The following is an 18,216-nucleotide window of genomic DNA, read 5'->3' on the forward strand; positions in this document are numbered from 1 at the left end:
GTTATACAGCAATAGAAAACAGGTATGACAAATATAGAAAAACGGGGAAGTGGCTTTGGAAACGAAGTGAATGAAGGCCAGGAGGATTCTGCAGGGTATGTTAAAGCAAGCCCAAATTGCCTTGAACAGACTGTAAGCAGAAATCTGGAAGCGGGGTCCTTGTCATACGGTGGCAGAAAGCTTAACAACACTCTCACCTTCTCCAGGAGAAAGTAGGAAATGTCTTTAGTGAATTGAGTGATCTAGCTAAGTAGATTTCCTACCAAAATGTTGAAGGTGTTGCCTGATTTCTTCTTGCTGCTTTTAGTAAAATGTAACCAAAGAAAGATACGTTGAGAAGACTGTTAAAAAGAAAGGACCAAGACTTAATGGTTTTGAAAGTCTTGATTCTAAAAGTAAGAAATGGCTTGCAAACAAAGTTCGAATCCAGGGCACTGCCAGAACATGGTCTAAAAATAAAGCAGACGGTTTTACCATAAATCTTATGTTAAAAATTCTTATCTTAGGAAACCTTGAGTTTTTATAATGGGTGGTAAGCAAGTCTGGCACCTGTCCTAAAGAGACACTATCTTGATTTTCCAAGGCTGCTCACTATACATACATCTTTGAAAATATCTGAAACAAAGGACACCAGTACCTCTGCTCATAAGGCATTCGAAAGTGAGACCCATGGGAGACTTGTCTGCAAAAAATATCCACCCTCGTTTCTATTTCATCTTGGCTTCCGGTGACTTTTCCTGTGAGTATGATATTCTCTTGGCTACACTAACCAATGCGATCAAGAGTGGCTAGAACCAAATCCATCCTGCCAATCTCAGCATATAAAGAGTACTATTAAAAGAATTCCAAGCAGCAGAATGAGTTCAAACTGCGGTACCGAGATAGACTATTTTCCCCAGGCTTTCAGACCCTACTGGCTAAACAAATCCCATAAACCATCAAGGTCTACTTTAAAAAACCCACGTAGCTTTCCCCTTAAGCTTCTTTCCACTTGGTCTGAGGTATTAATTAATTAATTAATTAATTAATTGATTGATTAAAATGTACAATTAGAGTTGCCATTCAATATTATTTTATATTAGTTTCAAGTGTACAGCACAGTGGTTAGACATTTATATAATTTACAAAGTGATCCCCTCAATTAGTCTAGTACCCACCCAGCACGACACCTAGTTATTACAATATTATTGACTACATTCCCTACGCTACACATCTCTGTGACTATTTCATAACTACCAATTTGTACTTCATAATCCCTTCAGATCACCTAAATTCAGGGATAAATTTTATACCATCTTATCTAATTAAATGAGTCTGATGCTAAGAACATTGTCCATAGGATGTATATAAATAATGTCAGCTCTCTCAGGAAAGCAACCCCTAGTAATCAAAGAAGCCTCACTTTGGAAGGAATCTCTAGAGTCATCTGAGGCTACCTGATCTATTTAAATACATGAAGGCCTCTTATGATCACTCCTAAGGTAGCTACATGAGCAGCTCAAAGAGTTTGATTAATTGCCACAATTTGTTTCCACAGTTTCCATCCCAAACTTTAATCTGTTAGTCTGTAATTTTTCAAGTAACAGACCAAACAGTTAGGTCATTGACAATAGCTCAAGAGTAAGTAAAAATAGAACAAGGTCCATGTAAGGGAGTACTGGCCAGAGCCACAAGAATGGCCTCGAGTTCTGCTGATTGAGCAAAGTGCCCATGCCCATTCGGGGGCGTAGAGAGCTGCTGCTGAAGTTGGGAAGCAGTAGACAGCATTAGACAGCTCAGCTGAACCATCACTGAACCAAAAGCAGGCATTTAAGGAAACCTCTACAAACTAAAGGCCTCACTGAGCTAGAGGTCTCGTTTCTGGAGGTGGAGTGGCAGATGAAGTTTTCCTGAAATGGAAAGCTGCTACTCGTTCATGTAAATCCAAGATGCTGTTGGCCAAGCTGGCAGCTTTCTTAAATCTATCGTTCCCATTTGACAAGCACAGTCAGTTGGGCCCTTCCAAGCTCACGAGTCAGTGTATTCAAGTTGACCCATCTCAAACTGAGAACAGTAAGTGAGAGAGTCACAGGGCCTTCGTGGGTCAGGCAGTTTCAGTTTCCATAAGAGCTTAGTAGAAGGTTAATAGTTGCTCCCTTTCCTTTGTTTGTTTGTATTGATTGGTTTGGATGTTTGTTGGTTGCTGCATCAGGCGCGTAGTGTGGTTGTGTGGGAAAATGGCCCGAGTATTCCGGCAGCCATTAAATATTTAAATAAGCTGTGATTTCCCTTCTCTTCCTGGGATGCTATATTGTTTCTGTTGGACCACCTGGGAGAAAACAGGGAGAGTGATCTACATGTCCTACTATGACTGCTCTACATGTGGCAGCCCCTGACTGGGAGACTCTCCATTAGCACTAGTGGAAGAAGTACAGGTATGTAACACATCGATTCCATTATACATCTAACAGTGGAAGCCATAACAGCATTACCTTGCATCTGCACAAAGGGTCCCATCTGCAAGGCCATTTTAGCTTCCTTTCCCACTGTGAACCCTGCCCAAATCACCTAAGCTGAACTGGGGCGCTCTTTCTCACTATAGGATTGGGTCAGGTAGTTATCTGTGAGCCGGTATCTACAGAACCATAAAGTTTGGGTGCCTTCCCTCCCAAAGTTCTCCAGCATACTTAAGGAGTTCATATAGCATTTGGTCTCTCCAGAGGACAAAGAGATCTCAGCCCGACCCCTAGTCATCTTTCTCCTTAAAGCAGCTGAAGTTGGGATAGAGAGAAAAGCATCAAGGGGCATGGAGGCAGAGAACAGTTCTGTGCCAGTAGTAAGGTACATTCATTTTGAGTTTTGAGCAGTGCAGTGGTTACTCATGTTTTAACCAACTCCCAACGTCCACCTAAAGCACTATATAAGTTGAGTCATCATTTCTGACGCAACTTATTTATTTTGGGGGAGTCTGACTCATCAGCCATAGTCTTGACACCACAGCAAGGACTCAGTTATGGAGTCCATCTCAATCTGGAGTCCATTTACAAATCTGGTTTGAACAAAGGAAATGGGGAAGTTTTCCAACGTGGTGAGGCTGACCGTAAGAATTTGGGGCAGTTTCTCATTCTCCAGAGAGTTATTTTCATCAACATTATAAACCAGTTTGGACCCAAATATTCACCTATGGTTTCCCACAGGAGTTTGTCTATCTCACAGAAATCTTTTTGACAGGACCAATATTCCCATAGAGCAACCAAGACCCACTGTAAAAAGACCCACTATAAAAAGCTCTGAGGTCTTCTATTATCTGAATGAATCTAAAATTGGCACGATGAACTGCAGCACGACTTGCTGCTTCTCCTTGACCAGTATTATATGCCTTGCCCCATTATCTCGCCAGTGAGCCAGTCAAAGTTCTAAGGATTTACCTGCTTCTGACCATGGCAATTGCAAATTCCTTCCTTTCATGCTCGGTGTTGGGTGCATTTCTCTGTAAGTGTTGTCTGAACAAGGTCAGAACCTTCCTCTAACTCAGGATGGGTCTTTCCACTAGCTGATACAATCTATCATGACTCTTGTGCCATCTCAAGCCACAATTTCCACAGGGTAATGAGAAGAGGGAGAAATAATGCCCACACAAGCAGACAAGACAGGAGAGGAACCGAGCTTGGTAGACTGCATCTTTTAAAATAGGCAGTAAGTATTACTGCCCTTACTCCAGAGTGAAACACTACTTCTATTTTCTAAGACTATTTATATACAAACATTTAAAAAGATGGTCCAAATCAAAGGGCGGTGAATGCCGCAGACATATGAGAGCCCTATAGAGAATTTTTTCCTAGTTATTATTTAATGCGCAAAAAAAAAAAGGTCTAGAAATTCAGCTGATTTTAAAAGTTTCTACAGTATTGTTCAATTTACCTTTACAAAGACTTGCCAACCACTATTCCTTTCTATATACTCTGCTCTGCAGATAAACTGGTCTTGAACACATCCAGTATTGACCCAGTTTCTCGATTATAGAAAACAAAAACAATAAAAACCATCTTGCAAATAAAAATTAAAACCACAAATCTCAAATTTATGCTTTTACTTTGTATGTCTGTAGTTGTGATGATTCTTTTACGCTATGGTTATCTGGCCTTTTTACAGGTTGTCAAGGATGATTTAAATTCTTTACCATATATATTTATTGTTGCCACAGCAAAATAGCAGGCTTCTTGGGAGTGTAAACTATATTTTTCCATGACTCAATATTCCCAATTCGATTCCTCTTAATAAATGTTACCCGCTTACTAGAACACAAATGCCATTGTCTTTAAGTCCCTGATAAATATATTCTATATGAGGAGGGAACCAGTGATCCCTATTTATCCCACTGAGATGTAGAACTAAACAGTCAACAGACCAAAGTAGACCTCTGTAATTCAAGTGTCACACTGCAATTTCGAGTTGGCAGACTTCCTTGAGTTTCATTTTACTTGCCAAGGAAACAATGAAGTATTTATTCCGATGCCCGTAGAACTGTGGGAAGAGACTAAGGGATTTGTATTTCCTTGCATTTTAATCTGTAGAAGAGAACTACAGTGACCAAAGTGGTACATGTTATTATTTTAATAATTCTGTAATTATGTAATTAATTGAATTTTGGAAAATATGGCATGTTCATATAAAAACGGACTCAGATGATAGCAAAAATGAAGTTTTCATTGCAGACTTTATAGTAAACAAAAAAGTAAAACCAACAAAAATGTCGTCGATGGTATTTCTATGAATTATCTATGGATTAATAATAAATATAATCTCAACCTTACAATTTCCTTTGAGGGAGAATAATTCTACTCCTTTCCTCATTAGGGCTATTTCCTCTTACAAAATCTCTGCAATACCAGGACTCAAAGGTCTTTACATCAGTATTCCTGGCATCTTTAAACTGGACAATTCCAGCTTTGATTGCATCTAACCCCTTCCCACGAACTCCCATAACCCTCAACCCTTCACAGTACATATTCTGTAAGTCTGAGGTTGGGTGGAGAAATCTGTAATATTAAAGAAGTACCATGAGATTCCCATAATTGGGGCAAGTTTGAGACACAGGGTCTTAAGTCTTTTTATAAGTCCTTGGAGAGGAAGAACGATGTCATATTCATTTTTTATTCACATAACTGCTAAATATAAGCAATTTTACAAGTCAGATTTTAATTTTTTCACTAAATACTGAGGTGACACAAAGAGTATTTATGTAACATACAGAATATCTAATGAGTAATGATAAAACCACCACCAATGAACTAACAACCTAGTTCAAGAAAAGGAGCAGTACCACCACGTTTTAATTATGGTCCCCTGTGACTACCTCTTTGATTCTATGTCAGTAGCTTGCCCTACAGAGTAATCCTGCTGAATTTTATCATTCTTAGTTTTCTCTAGTTTTATTGTATTTTAGTATAACTAGACAATGTCATTTATTTTTACATAATTTTAATTAAACTTCATATAAATGAAATCATAGTTTGTATTCTTCTGTGCCTTTTGCTGTGACTAGTATGCTCCTTAGATTCCACCACTTGTTATGAATTGCTGAAACAATTTCTGTATATTATTCCACTACATAAATATACTACAATATATTTACCCATTCTATTGTTGACAAAGATGTCAGTTGTATCCGATTTTTTCTATTATAAGAATATTATACATGTTCTTATAGCTCATGTACCTAACTTTTACTAAGTGTTTACTAAGAAATATAATTGAGTAAATTTACTATATAATGCCAAACTTTTTCAAAGCAGATGAACCAATGTATATTTCCATGTGCAGAGAATAAGAGGTCCTTTTACACCACATCCTCACCAAAACTTAAAATACCCAATTTAAATTAATTCAGTAGGTATGAAATATTTTATTTCATTTTTAATTTTCACATCCTGATTGCTAAAATGGTTGGGCATCTTTTCATATATTCACTGGCCACTGACTTTTCCTCTCTTACGACATGACTGTTCAAGCCAATGGCTGCCTATATGTGGTCTTTTATTATTGGCTCATAGAACTTTTTATATAATTCATTTTGTTATTTCTTTCTCAAACGTTTTCTTCCAGCTTCTAGTTTGTCTTTTTGCTTTTGTAAAGGTATTCTTTTGATGAACAAAAATTTTTAATTTTAATGTAGTCAATTTTCTCAATCCTTTATGGCTTTGCAAGATTTCTTAAGTGTTTCATTTAAGAAACTATTTCTTACACTAAGGTCATAAATATACTCTTCTACACTGTCTTCTAAATTTTATAGTTTTGCTTTTGCATTTAATTAGTCAATCCACCTAGAATGAACTTTTGGGTACAGATTGAGATGGGGGTTGCAATTTCAGCATTTTTCCTTCATTGGAAAGTCTAACATTTCTCAGCTCATCTAGAGTGCTATTGATGTCACAAACCAAATTTTCATGTATGTGAGGGCCTGTTTCTAGGCTGTGTGGCCAACATTCCATTCTTTTGCTCCAGGGTCTAAATTGCTGCAGTTTAATAACAAATATCTCTCTTTCAAGACATGTGAAATGTCATGGTTAGTTCTGGAGCATTTTTCTTTCATACATATTTTTGCAATAGCTTGCTAAATTCTCTTTTAAAATTCTTTAGAATTATTTTTGCTGGAGTTACATTGAATGTATAAATTAGAGAAAGTTGACTCAATTAAGCTATTGAGTCTTTTAATCCATGAGTGAGTTTTATTTGTCCTTTTATATAAGCTTTCTTTAATCTATTTCAATAAAATTTATTCTCCTCCATGAACGTCTGCCTATCTTTTGTTAGGCAAGGTCTTCCCTTTTACCAAGGTCACTTATAAATTATATTTTCTCTCTCTAGACATATTCAAGTAGATATTATATTTTATATTAATTATGTATCCAGCAAACTTACTAAAATCTTATATTATTTCTAATAAAATTTATCTGTAGGTATATTCGAGGTTTTCTAAATAGACGATGCCATCATTTGTGAATAGTAACAGTTTTATTTCTTCCTTTCCAATGTACTTCTTGTAATTCTCCCTGTCTTCCAGTACAATGTCAAATCCAAGTAGTAACTGATTTTCAAATGTTAAACCATACTTGCATTATTGGCAAAACGCAATGTGGCCATAATCTCTGTTATTAGAGATGATTTGCTAATATTTTGTTGAGGATTTCTTTTTGCATAATTTTTATGACTAGAATGGTTCTATAAATCATCTTTTTCATCATTATTTGGATTTGGTACCAAGGTTAAACCTCATTACCTTATATATCTCATACTCTTAAGGTTTTATTTACTGATTTCCTGGTATCAGAGTTGTACTACTTTCATATTGTGTCTTTTGGAATCAGTTACATGCAATTGGAGATATCTGTTCCAGTTTGATATAACCGATAAAATAAATTGGATCTTATCTTTCTATCTTCTTTCTTTCTCTCTTCCTCCCTCTCCCACTCTTTCTTTTGCTGTTTGTTACTTATAGTGATTTAATTCCCTGTGAATTTTGTACTTTGAAATTGTTAAGCTTGTATTTCTTGAAACTTTTACGTTTAGGCTTTGATTGATGGTTGAGTGCCTCAAGAAAAGATATGTTTTTGGGTTTTTGTTTTTTTTTCCTCCTGAAGGGTAGCATAAACTCTGGCTGCAATGATCAGTTTCCCACAGAAAATTTTTTCTTCCCTGACACTATTTTCCCATGCAGTACTTGAGGTAGAAGATTAGATTTATTTTCCTCTTATACAGCAGTGATGTCCATGGGGTTCTGGCTTTATGCTGAAGTTCTCTAATTAGACATCCCATTTTGGGTGGGCCCTGAGCTTTGTCTACTATAAGTCAAAGCAATACCTATTTAAGGTATCATCCTAATATATAGAACACAGGATAAATATGACATTATGAAAAGTGAAAGAAGTCAGACATAAAAATGTATGACTTTATGATTTCATTCAAATGAAACTCTAGATTGATAAAATTAGTCTATAGTGTTAGAAAGTAAATTGAATGGTTGTTTTGGGCTGAGAGTAACTACAGTTCTGGAAGGGAACTAACTATTTGAGGTAATAAAAATGTCCTATATCTTGATTGTGGTGACTATTTATCAAACTATTAATCTAAACACATTTAAAATTAGTGCATTTTATTGTATAAAAATTATTACTCATTAATTTTTAATATTTGAAATATATAATAAAAACTATCAAATTGTACAATTAAGAGCTGCATATTTTATTTTATGTCAGTAAAATAATCTTTAAAACTCCTTTAAGTGCTGAAATTCCAGAAATCAATTAAGAGTTTTTACCACTGCCCTTAGTAGCATCGGTTTCAGTTTAAAGTAAACAGAGCCCTTATCAGAGCTGACAAACCTCCATGATAAGGCCATTAGTCCTTGGTCGGGTCACTATTTAGTTTTTATTGCTGATGAAATGTACAGATTATGCTTTCAGACCTTTATCTCCAATCTCTAATTTTACTAGGTTTGGCATTCCCTTTACTCCTGCATTCAGTGCCATTTTTCCCTTATTGGCTCAGATTATGGTCCCAACTAAATTTCATTCTTATTTAACTCTACTCTCCAATTTTCATCTTAACATTCTTTCAGTGACTCGATTTGGTTCAATATCTTGGCTTCCTCTCATCTATGGATGTGCTCATCTATGGATGTATAAACAATCAACCAGCTATTTGAAACCTATCATTAAGAGGTTACCAGCTGGTGGGGGAAATTTATGGGTAAATAATGATAAGGAGAGATACACACGATGCTACTGACACATAACAAAAGGGCCCCCGGCCCAGGTGAGAGAATCCAAGAAGGTTTGTGGAGGAGATAGATGAAACCAGAGCCCAGAAAGGTGAACAAGACTAGTGGGCACACAAGGGCAACCAAGAGTCAGTGCAGAGTATGGCATTCAAGGAAGAGAACACAGGAGGTGGAGCAAAGGCATGGGGAAACCGCAGGGTCCCTGTGGCCCACTGGAAAGCTGGCATTTCTCAGGCTAGTAAGGCCCATTTCTTACTGTGCCTTTTAGCATTTCAGGATTTTTGATAAAAAAGAAAAAAGTATACTCAACTTATATTTTTAAAGTTGAAAAAATATTGCCATTTGTGTTTGTTTCTATGACATCTGTTTCACACTGCAAACTCTGTAGTTGATCATTGTAATAAAGAATTGTTCTAGCATGGTTTTTAGGAAGTACAAAGTCTATACTCAAAAGAATTTAATCGCATGTAAGAATTTGATAGTTTATTTTTTTATACCTGGTTCATGAATAAATATCACCACAATGTGGTAGTTGGAAGAAAACACATTCAAATCACTTGAATTATGATAAAATAAAATAAAGAAAATGAGCTACAAGAAGATGACATTATTTAGGCGAAGGTTTCTATTCTAACTTCTATTTCCCGTTGACAATACTCATCTTCTGGTCTGTGCTTAATGTTATAATGTTTCTACATACAAATACTATTTCTAAAGAGGACCTTACAAGCAGAGGAGGATATCCACTTCCTAGGGAAAGTACGCGCGCGCGCGTGCGTGTGTGCGCGTGCGTGTGCGCGCCTGTACATTATTTAGGTTAGAACAAGCATGGATATTATTAGTCTTCAAATGAATGTTTTTAAGCACCTTATGATTTGGGGTTTCAATGACAGTAATCACTATCGTAGATTTAAGGATCGCAAACCAAAGAATATCATTAAATTCTATGATTTTAAAGATACAGTCAAAACTGGAATCTGTAAACAAGTAAAAACTACTTTATATTTCTCCTATTCTTCAGTCCCCTCTAATTACCATAAGCCAGTCTCCCTTTTAAATATATCTGATTTCCATTTTTAAGCTCCTCTATCTCTGTTACTGGCAGCTAAAGATAGAATTATTTTATTTGTAGTGTAATACCTTTTTCGACGTTTTTGGTATGTGTACCATATAAATCACGCAAAAAAGTACTACGATAATTTAAGGATACATGCATTCAATTTTTGAAAAAAAATTAAGAACCTGTATCAAAAAATTCTTTTCTTAAAAAAAAAGTCACTGGATTTAAAGACAATATAAATCACTGTGTACACTGTATTGTACAAACAACATACAGCCCTGCTGTTGGATATCTTTCTTTCCCCTTTAATATAAATTACAAAATATTTAAAGTGTTAGGGGTTAAAAACACCCATGGTTAAATATTAGGAAGTAAGTCCAAATTGCAGAATCTGCACCTAAAATATGTGCTTTATTTCAAAAGTATTATTTTTCAAATGGTAATTTTTCCAACTATTATTCAACATACAAAACACACAGTGCTAGAGAAGTTCTTCCAAGCATAGAGCTAGTTAATAAGACAAAGAAAATTTAATTTCACACATGAAGCAGAAAGGTACAGATAAGTATTTTCCATCAGAAAACAAACCTTAAGGAAATAGTTGTTATTGTTATTGCAGTTGCCAGACACTTCTTGCAATTCAGCCGCAGTGTTCTAAAATAGTTGACAACAAAAATTAAAGAAGGCTTTTTCCCTCACTAAAAAGAGTAGCCTGTGATAAAGAATAAAAAAATACACTAAAGTTCCAGTGCCTGCTGTAACACACACTTTTGAGACCTAAGAAAATGCCCCTACTCTTTGTTTCTCAACATTATAAACACAGCATAAAGTCAATTTACATTATTAAAAGACTATCCATAATAAATGCAATCTCTTGTTCACGCAACACAAGCTGTTTTCATCCACAAACAGCAAACAGCATGAGTCAAATATAATGTTATCCCTTTAATGCTTATCATATAAAAATTTTATTCTTGTAAATCTTTTAACACTCATGCAAACCATTATTTTTTTCCATTTTTTTTCTCTAATTATTACATGTTAACACAAGCAATAAAAATGCATACCCATGTAGGTAGTTGCTATAAACTGTATTCAATATTTTAAAAGATTCTAAAAAATTAATGTTGTCATGGCATAGTTATAATGATATTCATTTCCAGTAATGAAAACAAATTATGAAAGATTACATTATATTTTAAGAAAAGGGCCTCCATTTCTAGAGTGATGATTAACAGTATTATGAACTACTGCCTAAAGAGACTTTGGAATGCCACATATAATCTAGACTTTAAAATGTAATAAATATTACATTTAAAAAAGATATATAAAGAAGCAAAAGCAAAATATCATAATTTTAAAAGTGCATGTGTAATATAGCTCATGTCAATGTGAACAACCATATGTATTTTCTAACTCAAGAAAGTGGTAGAGTATCAGTTCATACTTTATTTCCAGTCTGAGCCCATAGCGTTTCACATTGCAAAATGCTTGTTGATAGAAACAGCTACCCAAAATATATGTACATGAGCCACAGTACACAAAACATATACCAGAATTACGTCATCCCCACCACTCAAAGGCCAAACATTGACTGCTGTGAAGTATGACAGATTTAATTTGTTATTGAAAGTCTAGTTGAAAAATTTACCATACCCCCAGAATTTCGTGGGATAGTCCTGACTGTCTGAGGGGTTTACTGAAATCCTCCATGGTTACCTTTCAGAGTGTTTAAAAAAAGGAAAAAAAAGAAAGAAAAAGAAATGAACAATAATTCTATTAAATCCAGAAATGCAATCACTTATCACAAATCTACATTTAAAATATTTCAATTGTTTAGATTTATATCTCCCTCTTCTTTACAAGATCCTCCCTTTTTTTTTTTTGGCCTTTGGGCAGAGCCATTTAACATTTTTGTATTTTTTAATCAGAATGTTCATGGGAATGGAAAAAAACAGGAATGCAACTTAAAATTGAATTGGCCATTTGCTAGTTTTAAACTCTTTTAATTTAAATACTTGGAGAAAAAAAAGATCCCAAAATGCAGAAATTGAATTTGGAGTTTATCTGCATATTTTAAATTCTTTTGGAGTATGACTTATAATTTCCTAAAGCATTAAAACAGATATATCTAAGCGTACACAATACACGATATGATATTCTTAATCCTAAATATGGTTCTGATAGAGGACAACTGTACTTCTATAATTTCAGGATATATTTCTCACATAGCAATGTTTTCCCTATAGGCAATTCAAGCAACTAACTCCCCTCTGTCAGTGTGACAAGTTCCAAGTTTTGGATGATTTGACCAAAACCAGAAGCTATCTATTTTTCAGTAAACGATGCTGATCTAAGTGCTGGCTCTGGAAACTAGCTGGATGAACTTGGCTGTTCTGCATTTAATTATAGGTTTTCCTGGCTGACCCAGAGAATGTCACAGGGGATACTGTCAAATAAAAATGATTCTAACTTTGAAACCACAAGATGATTATATAAATGATAAGAAAAGTGAAAAACCAAGTGATTAATTCCAAAATTAAAGGTTAAAAAAGATATGTAAATCAATAAATTACTTAATTACATATCAAATTAACTAAATTTTTCAATGACTATTTACCCATTGGATAACTAGTGTTGGTTCTCTTGATTTCTCTTATGTCTTTTGGATATTTTACTTCTTATTAACAGAGAGAGACAGCAAACAAAAAATAGAGACATAAAACTCAAATCACTTTAAAAATGCTTGGCAGCATTAGTAAAAAATGAATTTAAGTCAAGTAGGTAAATTAAAGTGTTTAAACAGGAGTGGATTTTCATCATTTGTACAGTTTTCCTCTCTCCTATGCACAGAAAATGAACAGTTGGTTTTAGCTGGGTACATTTTGTCCAGAAGGTGGTAATACACAAGAAAGGGAGAAACTTAAGTCAGAAAGGATCAAGAGAGAAAGACAAAGGAAAAAGCTCCTTGACCAGTTCAATAAAGTGAAGATTACTTGGAGTAACACAGGAACAAGCACCTGATTTCTATTTCTCCAACTGGCTGACAGAAGTTTAAACTGAAGCTAAACTCTATTTTGGGGGGTAAAATATTTGTATATTCAATGATTCTTCCCTTTAAGCCCTATCTTCAGGACACTTATGGATTAAGTATTTGCCTAGAGTAAAAAATTCTCCAAGTATTCAGTTACTCTATTATTAGAAATACAGAACAAGGAATCACAGAACCTAAGTATTACAAGAAACTCCATCACACAAAACAGGAATCCTCTTTCCAATGTCTCCTGTTACCCAGTTATTCTGTGTGTGCCTGAACACAGACAGAGCCTTTCAACAGTCCACTCCATTCAAAAAGAGAAGTGTGTTGGAGAGTCCAGGCTTTGGAGCCAGGAAGACCTTACTCCCATTCTAAACCTGCCAGCTACTAGCTGAACCACTAGAAAAAAACCTCAGTGGTTGCATTTCTAGGGGGAAAAAAAAGAATATTTTTTATTAAGTTTATATAAAATCATATGAGAAAGGCAACTTGCTAATTACCTGACACTGAATATTTAGTTATCCCCACCCCAGCCCTTACCCCTGAAAATATCTGCTCAGGCAACAATCAATTCTTCCTTCCTTACAAACCAGCAAAAGAAAAAAAAAAATTCCACATGATGTTCTCCTAAGTATAAACGTGGGAAGGAATTTAGAAACTTAGCCCAATCTCTGTGCTTTACAGCCAGAGACACTGAGACCCGCAGAGATTGAAAAGCTTGGCCTCCTCACCTTCCACCACCTGATGTCACCCACATTCCCCCGAACCTCAGATCCAAATTCTTTCTAGCAGGGTAAGCAGGTAAAAACCATATTGGCAGAGGACGTTTCCACGATCCTGAAATAGGCTTGCAGCCAAAGCAAATCAGTATCTCTGATAAACTAAAATACTAGCTCAGAGAATCGAAAACTAGGTAAGATGAAAGTTCAAATATTTGAGGAAATCACTTTTTTAGTTTCTAAATCCAAGATCACACTTTCCTATATAATATCTCACTATAATGAAAAATCCTCGCCATTTCAAATGAACTCTGCAAGTGAAAAACTAAATCAACTAAATAGACTTCTAAGAAACTAATTCATGTGAAGACTTTCTAATGTTTACTCTTTGATCAAACGTTAACTGATGCACCATTTTAAATTTCCTGCTATAAGTGGAGAATACATCCTCATTATACAACGAGCACATGAAAGATTAATATACATTTGGGTTAAACATTCCAGACTAAAAATACATGAAAAATATTTGAATGTCTGTTTATTAATCTTCACTACATACTGGCTAGAAACCAAAAAAGTTCTGGACAAAGAATATATTCAGAAGAGCAGAGGATGAACATATGAAGTTGCGCTGTCCTATCAGCTGGTATAAAGAATATTTATTTTACCTGAATATTTACTATGTTTATGGAGTATGAACTACTACAACTAAATTGTTGATGAATCTTTTGACGTGCCGATATGAAACACATGCATGTTTAAAATAAAGCATGTTGTCTCATTATATCAATGTATGTTTGGCATTTACATTAGAACTAGCCCAGCATCTGTATTATATTACAGCACACAAGGGTTCTGGACAGCCGTTTTCACTTGGGGGTTAGCTTCTATTCATTTACTTGATCTTCTGCAGAGAACAGGATGCAAAATTACTCCAATATGTATCTACTCTATGGAATATGTGCTGGTGGAAAAGCTTTGTTCTGCATTATGTTAGCACAAATCACAGTGAGCAGATCCAAAGAACCTTTTCTTCCTGGAAAAGAAGAAAACCCTGAGTACACTTAGCAATTTTTAGTACTTTTTAGTGTATATTTGTGTATGTATGCATGTGCTTTTTCACACAAAATGTTTACTGATTTTTTTTTTTTTTGGAAAAGCATTATATGCTTACTATAGAAAATTTGGGAAAAAATGAAAAAAACATTAAGCAGAGAGAGAAAATCACCTAATTCCAACAAGAAAGACAGCTACTATTCACATTTTGGTGTTTTTACCCTTTTTTGTTTCAATGGACTTCTTTTAAAGGTGTGGTAAAAGATGACTCCTTAATTATAAAGTTTTCATACCACAAATAGGCTATCATTACTTGACTCATAAGTGAATACCAAATACAAGTAATATTATTTTTCCATGAGGTTGAACGTAGACACATTCTCCTTGAGAAACTGCAAAGAACCTATCATACTGTTGTTATACAGTAAAGAGAGTTTTATAAAGTAGCCATGTGAGGAGAAAAAACGTAAGAAAAGAGTGTTGGCAAGGACTACTTACCTCATCATCGTCGGCATCATACTGGGCATAGTGCTGCTCAAGCAGCTCTCTCTGGCGCCTTTCTTGTTCCAGCGTCTGGCTTATCAACTGGGCAACCTCACTCACTTGTCCTGGTTTTTCTCGCCCAATAACAAATCTATAGGAAGGGTAAAGAAAACTAATACAGTTAGATTCTCCCATAAAAAGGAGTGCTAAGAAAAGTAACCAAGCTTGATATCTCATCAGGGTCCCTCGAGCCTCAAAAAGAAAATATCATCTATATACTTTAAATCGGTTGTCTCCAACCTTTGTGGCACCAGGGACTGGTGCTCCTATGAAAATCTAATGCCTGATGATCTGAGGTGGAGCTGAGGCGGTGATGCTGGGGAGCGGCTGTATATACAGATGAAGCTTTGCTCTTCTACTTAGCCCTCCGCTCACCTCCTGCTGTGTGGCCTGGTTCCTAACAGACCAGAACTGGTCTGTGGCCTGAGGGCTTGGGGACTTCTGCTTTAAATGGTAGGCCTGGGTGGCAGGAGAGGTTAGCTGAGCAATTAGAGTGATTTTTTGCAGACAGAGCCCAAAAGAAAAGAAAGAGAAAAAGTAAAGGATCATTAAAAAATTGTTACCTTGGGAGAAAACAAAACAGATGTAATACATTCTACAGTACTTTACACATTTTTTGATGCCCTACATATGGAAGCAAACTCATAATTTCCTGTACCATTGAACTTAAGAATCATTTCCACAATAATGTTCTCTTTATAATGCAAAAAGTGCTTCAAAACTTTTTGAGGTATAGCATACCTTAGGTGGGTAAATTATATATAGAGAGAGGCACTGTTTGCTAAGTTACAATAACTTTGGAGATAAGAAAGAAGAGGGAAATAAATGTAGTCATTTTGGTTTTAAAATAAAAATATGAAAAAAAGAGGTGGTGAATTAATTCACTTTTTGGAAGAGATGGTATGAGGAAAGATGTGGCTTCAAGTAATAAAGGAACTAAGGTACATATGTTGATACTAATTCCTGTAAGAAAAAAAAGTATAAAGAAAAAACTAGGGAGGTAATTTATTGCAAACTATAGTCACTTATGATAAATCCTCATTAACACTACGTGCTTTGCTCAACAAATTAATATTCACTTAATATCTTTTCGCACTAATATATGGTTCTATTTTCTAAAAATACAAATAATAAGTATCCATATTACTTCCATATATCATTTAACATCATTATTTTGAATGTGACTCTTAGTTGTCTCTATACTTGATGCTTTCCTATGATAGTGCTGTATTCAATTATATTTTAAATGAAATACTCCAGCATTCTTTGTACAAACACACTAAAGGTCCAAATTTTTATATTTAGATGTTAGTATTTGTCTTTTAAGAAATTTTATTAAGTTTCAAACAGTACTTACTTTGATATTATGTTTGGATGTTCATTTATCACTTGAGTTATTTTCCTTTGGGGATCGACTATAAATAGCACTTGTAAATACTAACATTTTTATCTTTATTCAGGTATAATTCACACATGATAAAGTATATCTATTAAATGTATAGGTCAACAAATTTAACAAATGTATAAACCTGTAATCATCACATCAATAAAGATATAGAACATTTTCATCAACCCAAAATATACTATTTCCCTTTCTAGTAAATTATCCTCATCCTGGATTCATATATTTATCTTTTCTACAGTTTAATACAGATGGAATCAAAAAGTGGCTTCTTTGGCTCATTATAATGTTTTGGAGATTTATCCATGTTGTTTCGAGTATCACTAATTCATTCTTTTTTTATCACACTGAAAAGTATTGTACCAGATGTGCTATATTTGGTTTGTCTATTCTTCCATTGATAAGTATTTAGGTTGGATTTTGGATATGATGAGCAGAGTTACCATAAACATTTAAGTGCAAGTCTTTGTGGGGACATAAATTTTCATTTCCTTTAGACAAATAAGTAATAGTGGAATTGATGTCATATGTTAAATGTATGTTTAACTTTTAAAGAAACTGTCAAACTGTTTTTCAAAGTGGTGGCACAACTTTAGCAATGCATGAAAGTTGAAGTCGCTTTACCTCCTCACCAATACTTAGTATCGTCTTAAAATTTTAGCCATTTTACTGGGTATCTAGTTGTATCTTACAATGGTTTTAATTTCCAATACCCTGATGACAAATAATTTTAAGTATCTTTTCATGCATTTATTGACTCTTAGTATATCTTCCTAAGTGAAATGACTTTTCAAATCTTTTGCCCATTTTTTAGAAAAAACTGTGCGTATGTGTTTGATTTATCTCTTCTCTCAATCTGTGTTTTTGCCTCTTAATTCTCTTAATTGCCTTTCAAGGAAATGCAATTTATTGCTTTTTAAAAGATTTGTGCCTTTTGTTTCCTAAGATATCTTTGCCTCATTTAAGATTGCTAAGATTTTCTCCTATTTTTCTTCTTATAGAGTTAATCTTTTGATTTTATATTAAGTCTATGTTATCCTCAAATTATTTTTCATGCATGACATTTATTTAGTAAGTTTAATACAGATGGAATCAAAAAGTATCATTATTTTCCAAATGGATAACCAGTTGTTTCAACACAATTTGTTGAAAAGACTATTCAATACTGCCATTCAATTACTCAGCTACATTTGTTGAAAACCAGCCAACCATATATTTGTGGATTGATTTCTGGATTTTCCAATCTACTTCACTGATGTATTTATCTGTGTGCCAATACAACAAACACTATCTCGATTACTTTATAGTAAATCCTGAAACTAGGTGGTATGAATTTTCCAATTCCTTTAGATATTTTTAAACTATTTTGACTATTCTAAGTTATCTGCATTTTCATATAAATTTTACAATCAGCTTATCAATTTCTTTTAAAAATCTCATTGACGTTTAATCTGGGATTACTATGAATTTACAGATCAATTTGGGGAAAACTGGCATCTTAACAACATTGAACTGTCTGATCCATGAACATATTGCATTTCTGCATTTCTTTAGATTTTCTTTACTATAGTGTTTGTTTTCTATAGTGTTCAGTGTAAGGTTGTTTCTATAACTTGATAAACTTATCTCTATTTCATTTTT

At 34.5% G+C, this 18,216-nt stretch overlaps 1 protein-coding gene across 10 annotated transcripts in view; it reads right to left on the reverse strand.

The window, feature by feature from the left end:
* PPP1R9A (protein phosphatase 1 regulatory subunit 9A) overlaps positions 1-18,216 on the reverse strand; it is a 262,803-nt gene that overhangs the window by 76,570 nt on the left and 168,017 nt on the right. For 5 of the 10 annotated variants that reach the window (XM_039878063.1, XM_039878058.1, XM_039878055.1 and 2 more), the window contains exons 6-8: positions 15,129-15,264; positions 11,475-11,537; positions 10,407-10,472 (exon numbers count right to left, since the gene is read on the reverse strand). In XM_039878063.1, coding sequence (XP_039733997.1) covers positions 10,407-10,472; positions 11,475-11,537; positions 15,129-15,264 — 265 coding nt within the window. The remainder of the gene's footprint in view (positions 1-10,406; positions 10,473-11,474; positions 11,538-15,128; positions 15,265-18,216) is intronic. The other 5 variants (XM_039878065.1, XM_039878061.1, XM_039878060.1 and 2 more) reach the window with 2 other exon arrangements.

Source organism: Pteropus medius, unplaced genomic scaffold, assembly GCF_902729225.1.
Source record: "Pteropus medius unplaced genomic scaffold, Ma_sr-lr_union100, whole genome shotgun sequence".
Classification (NCBI taxonomy): Eukaryota; Metazoa; Chordata; class Mammalia; order Chiroptera; family Pteropodidae; genus Pteropus; species Pteropus medius.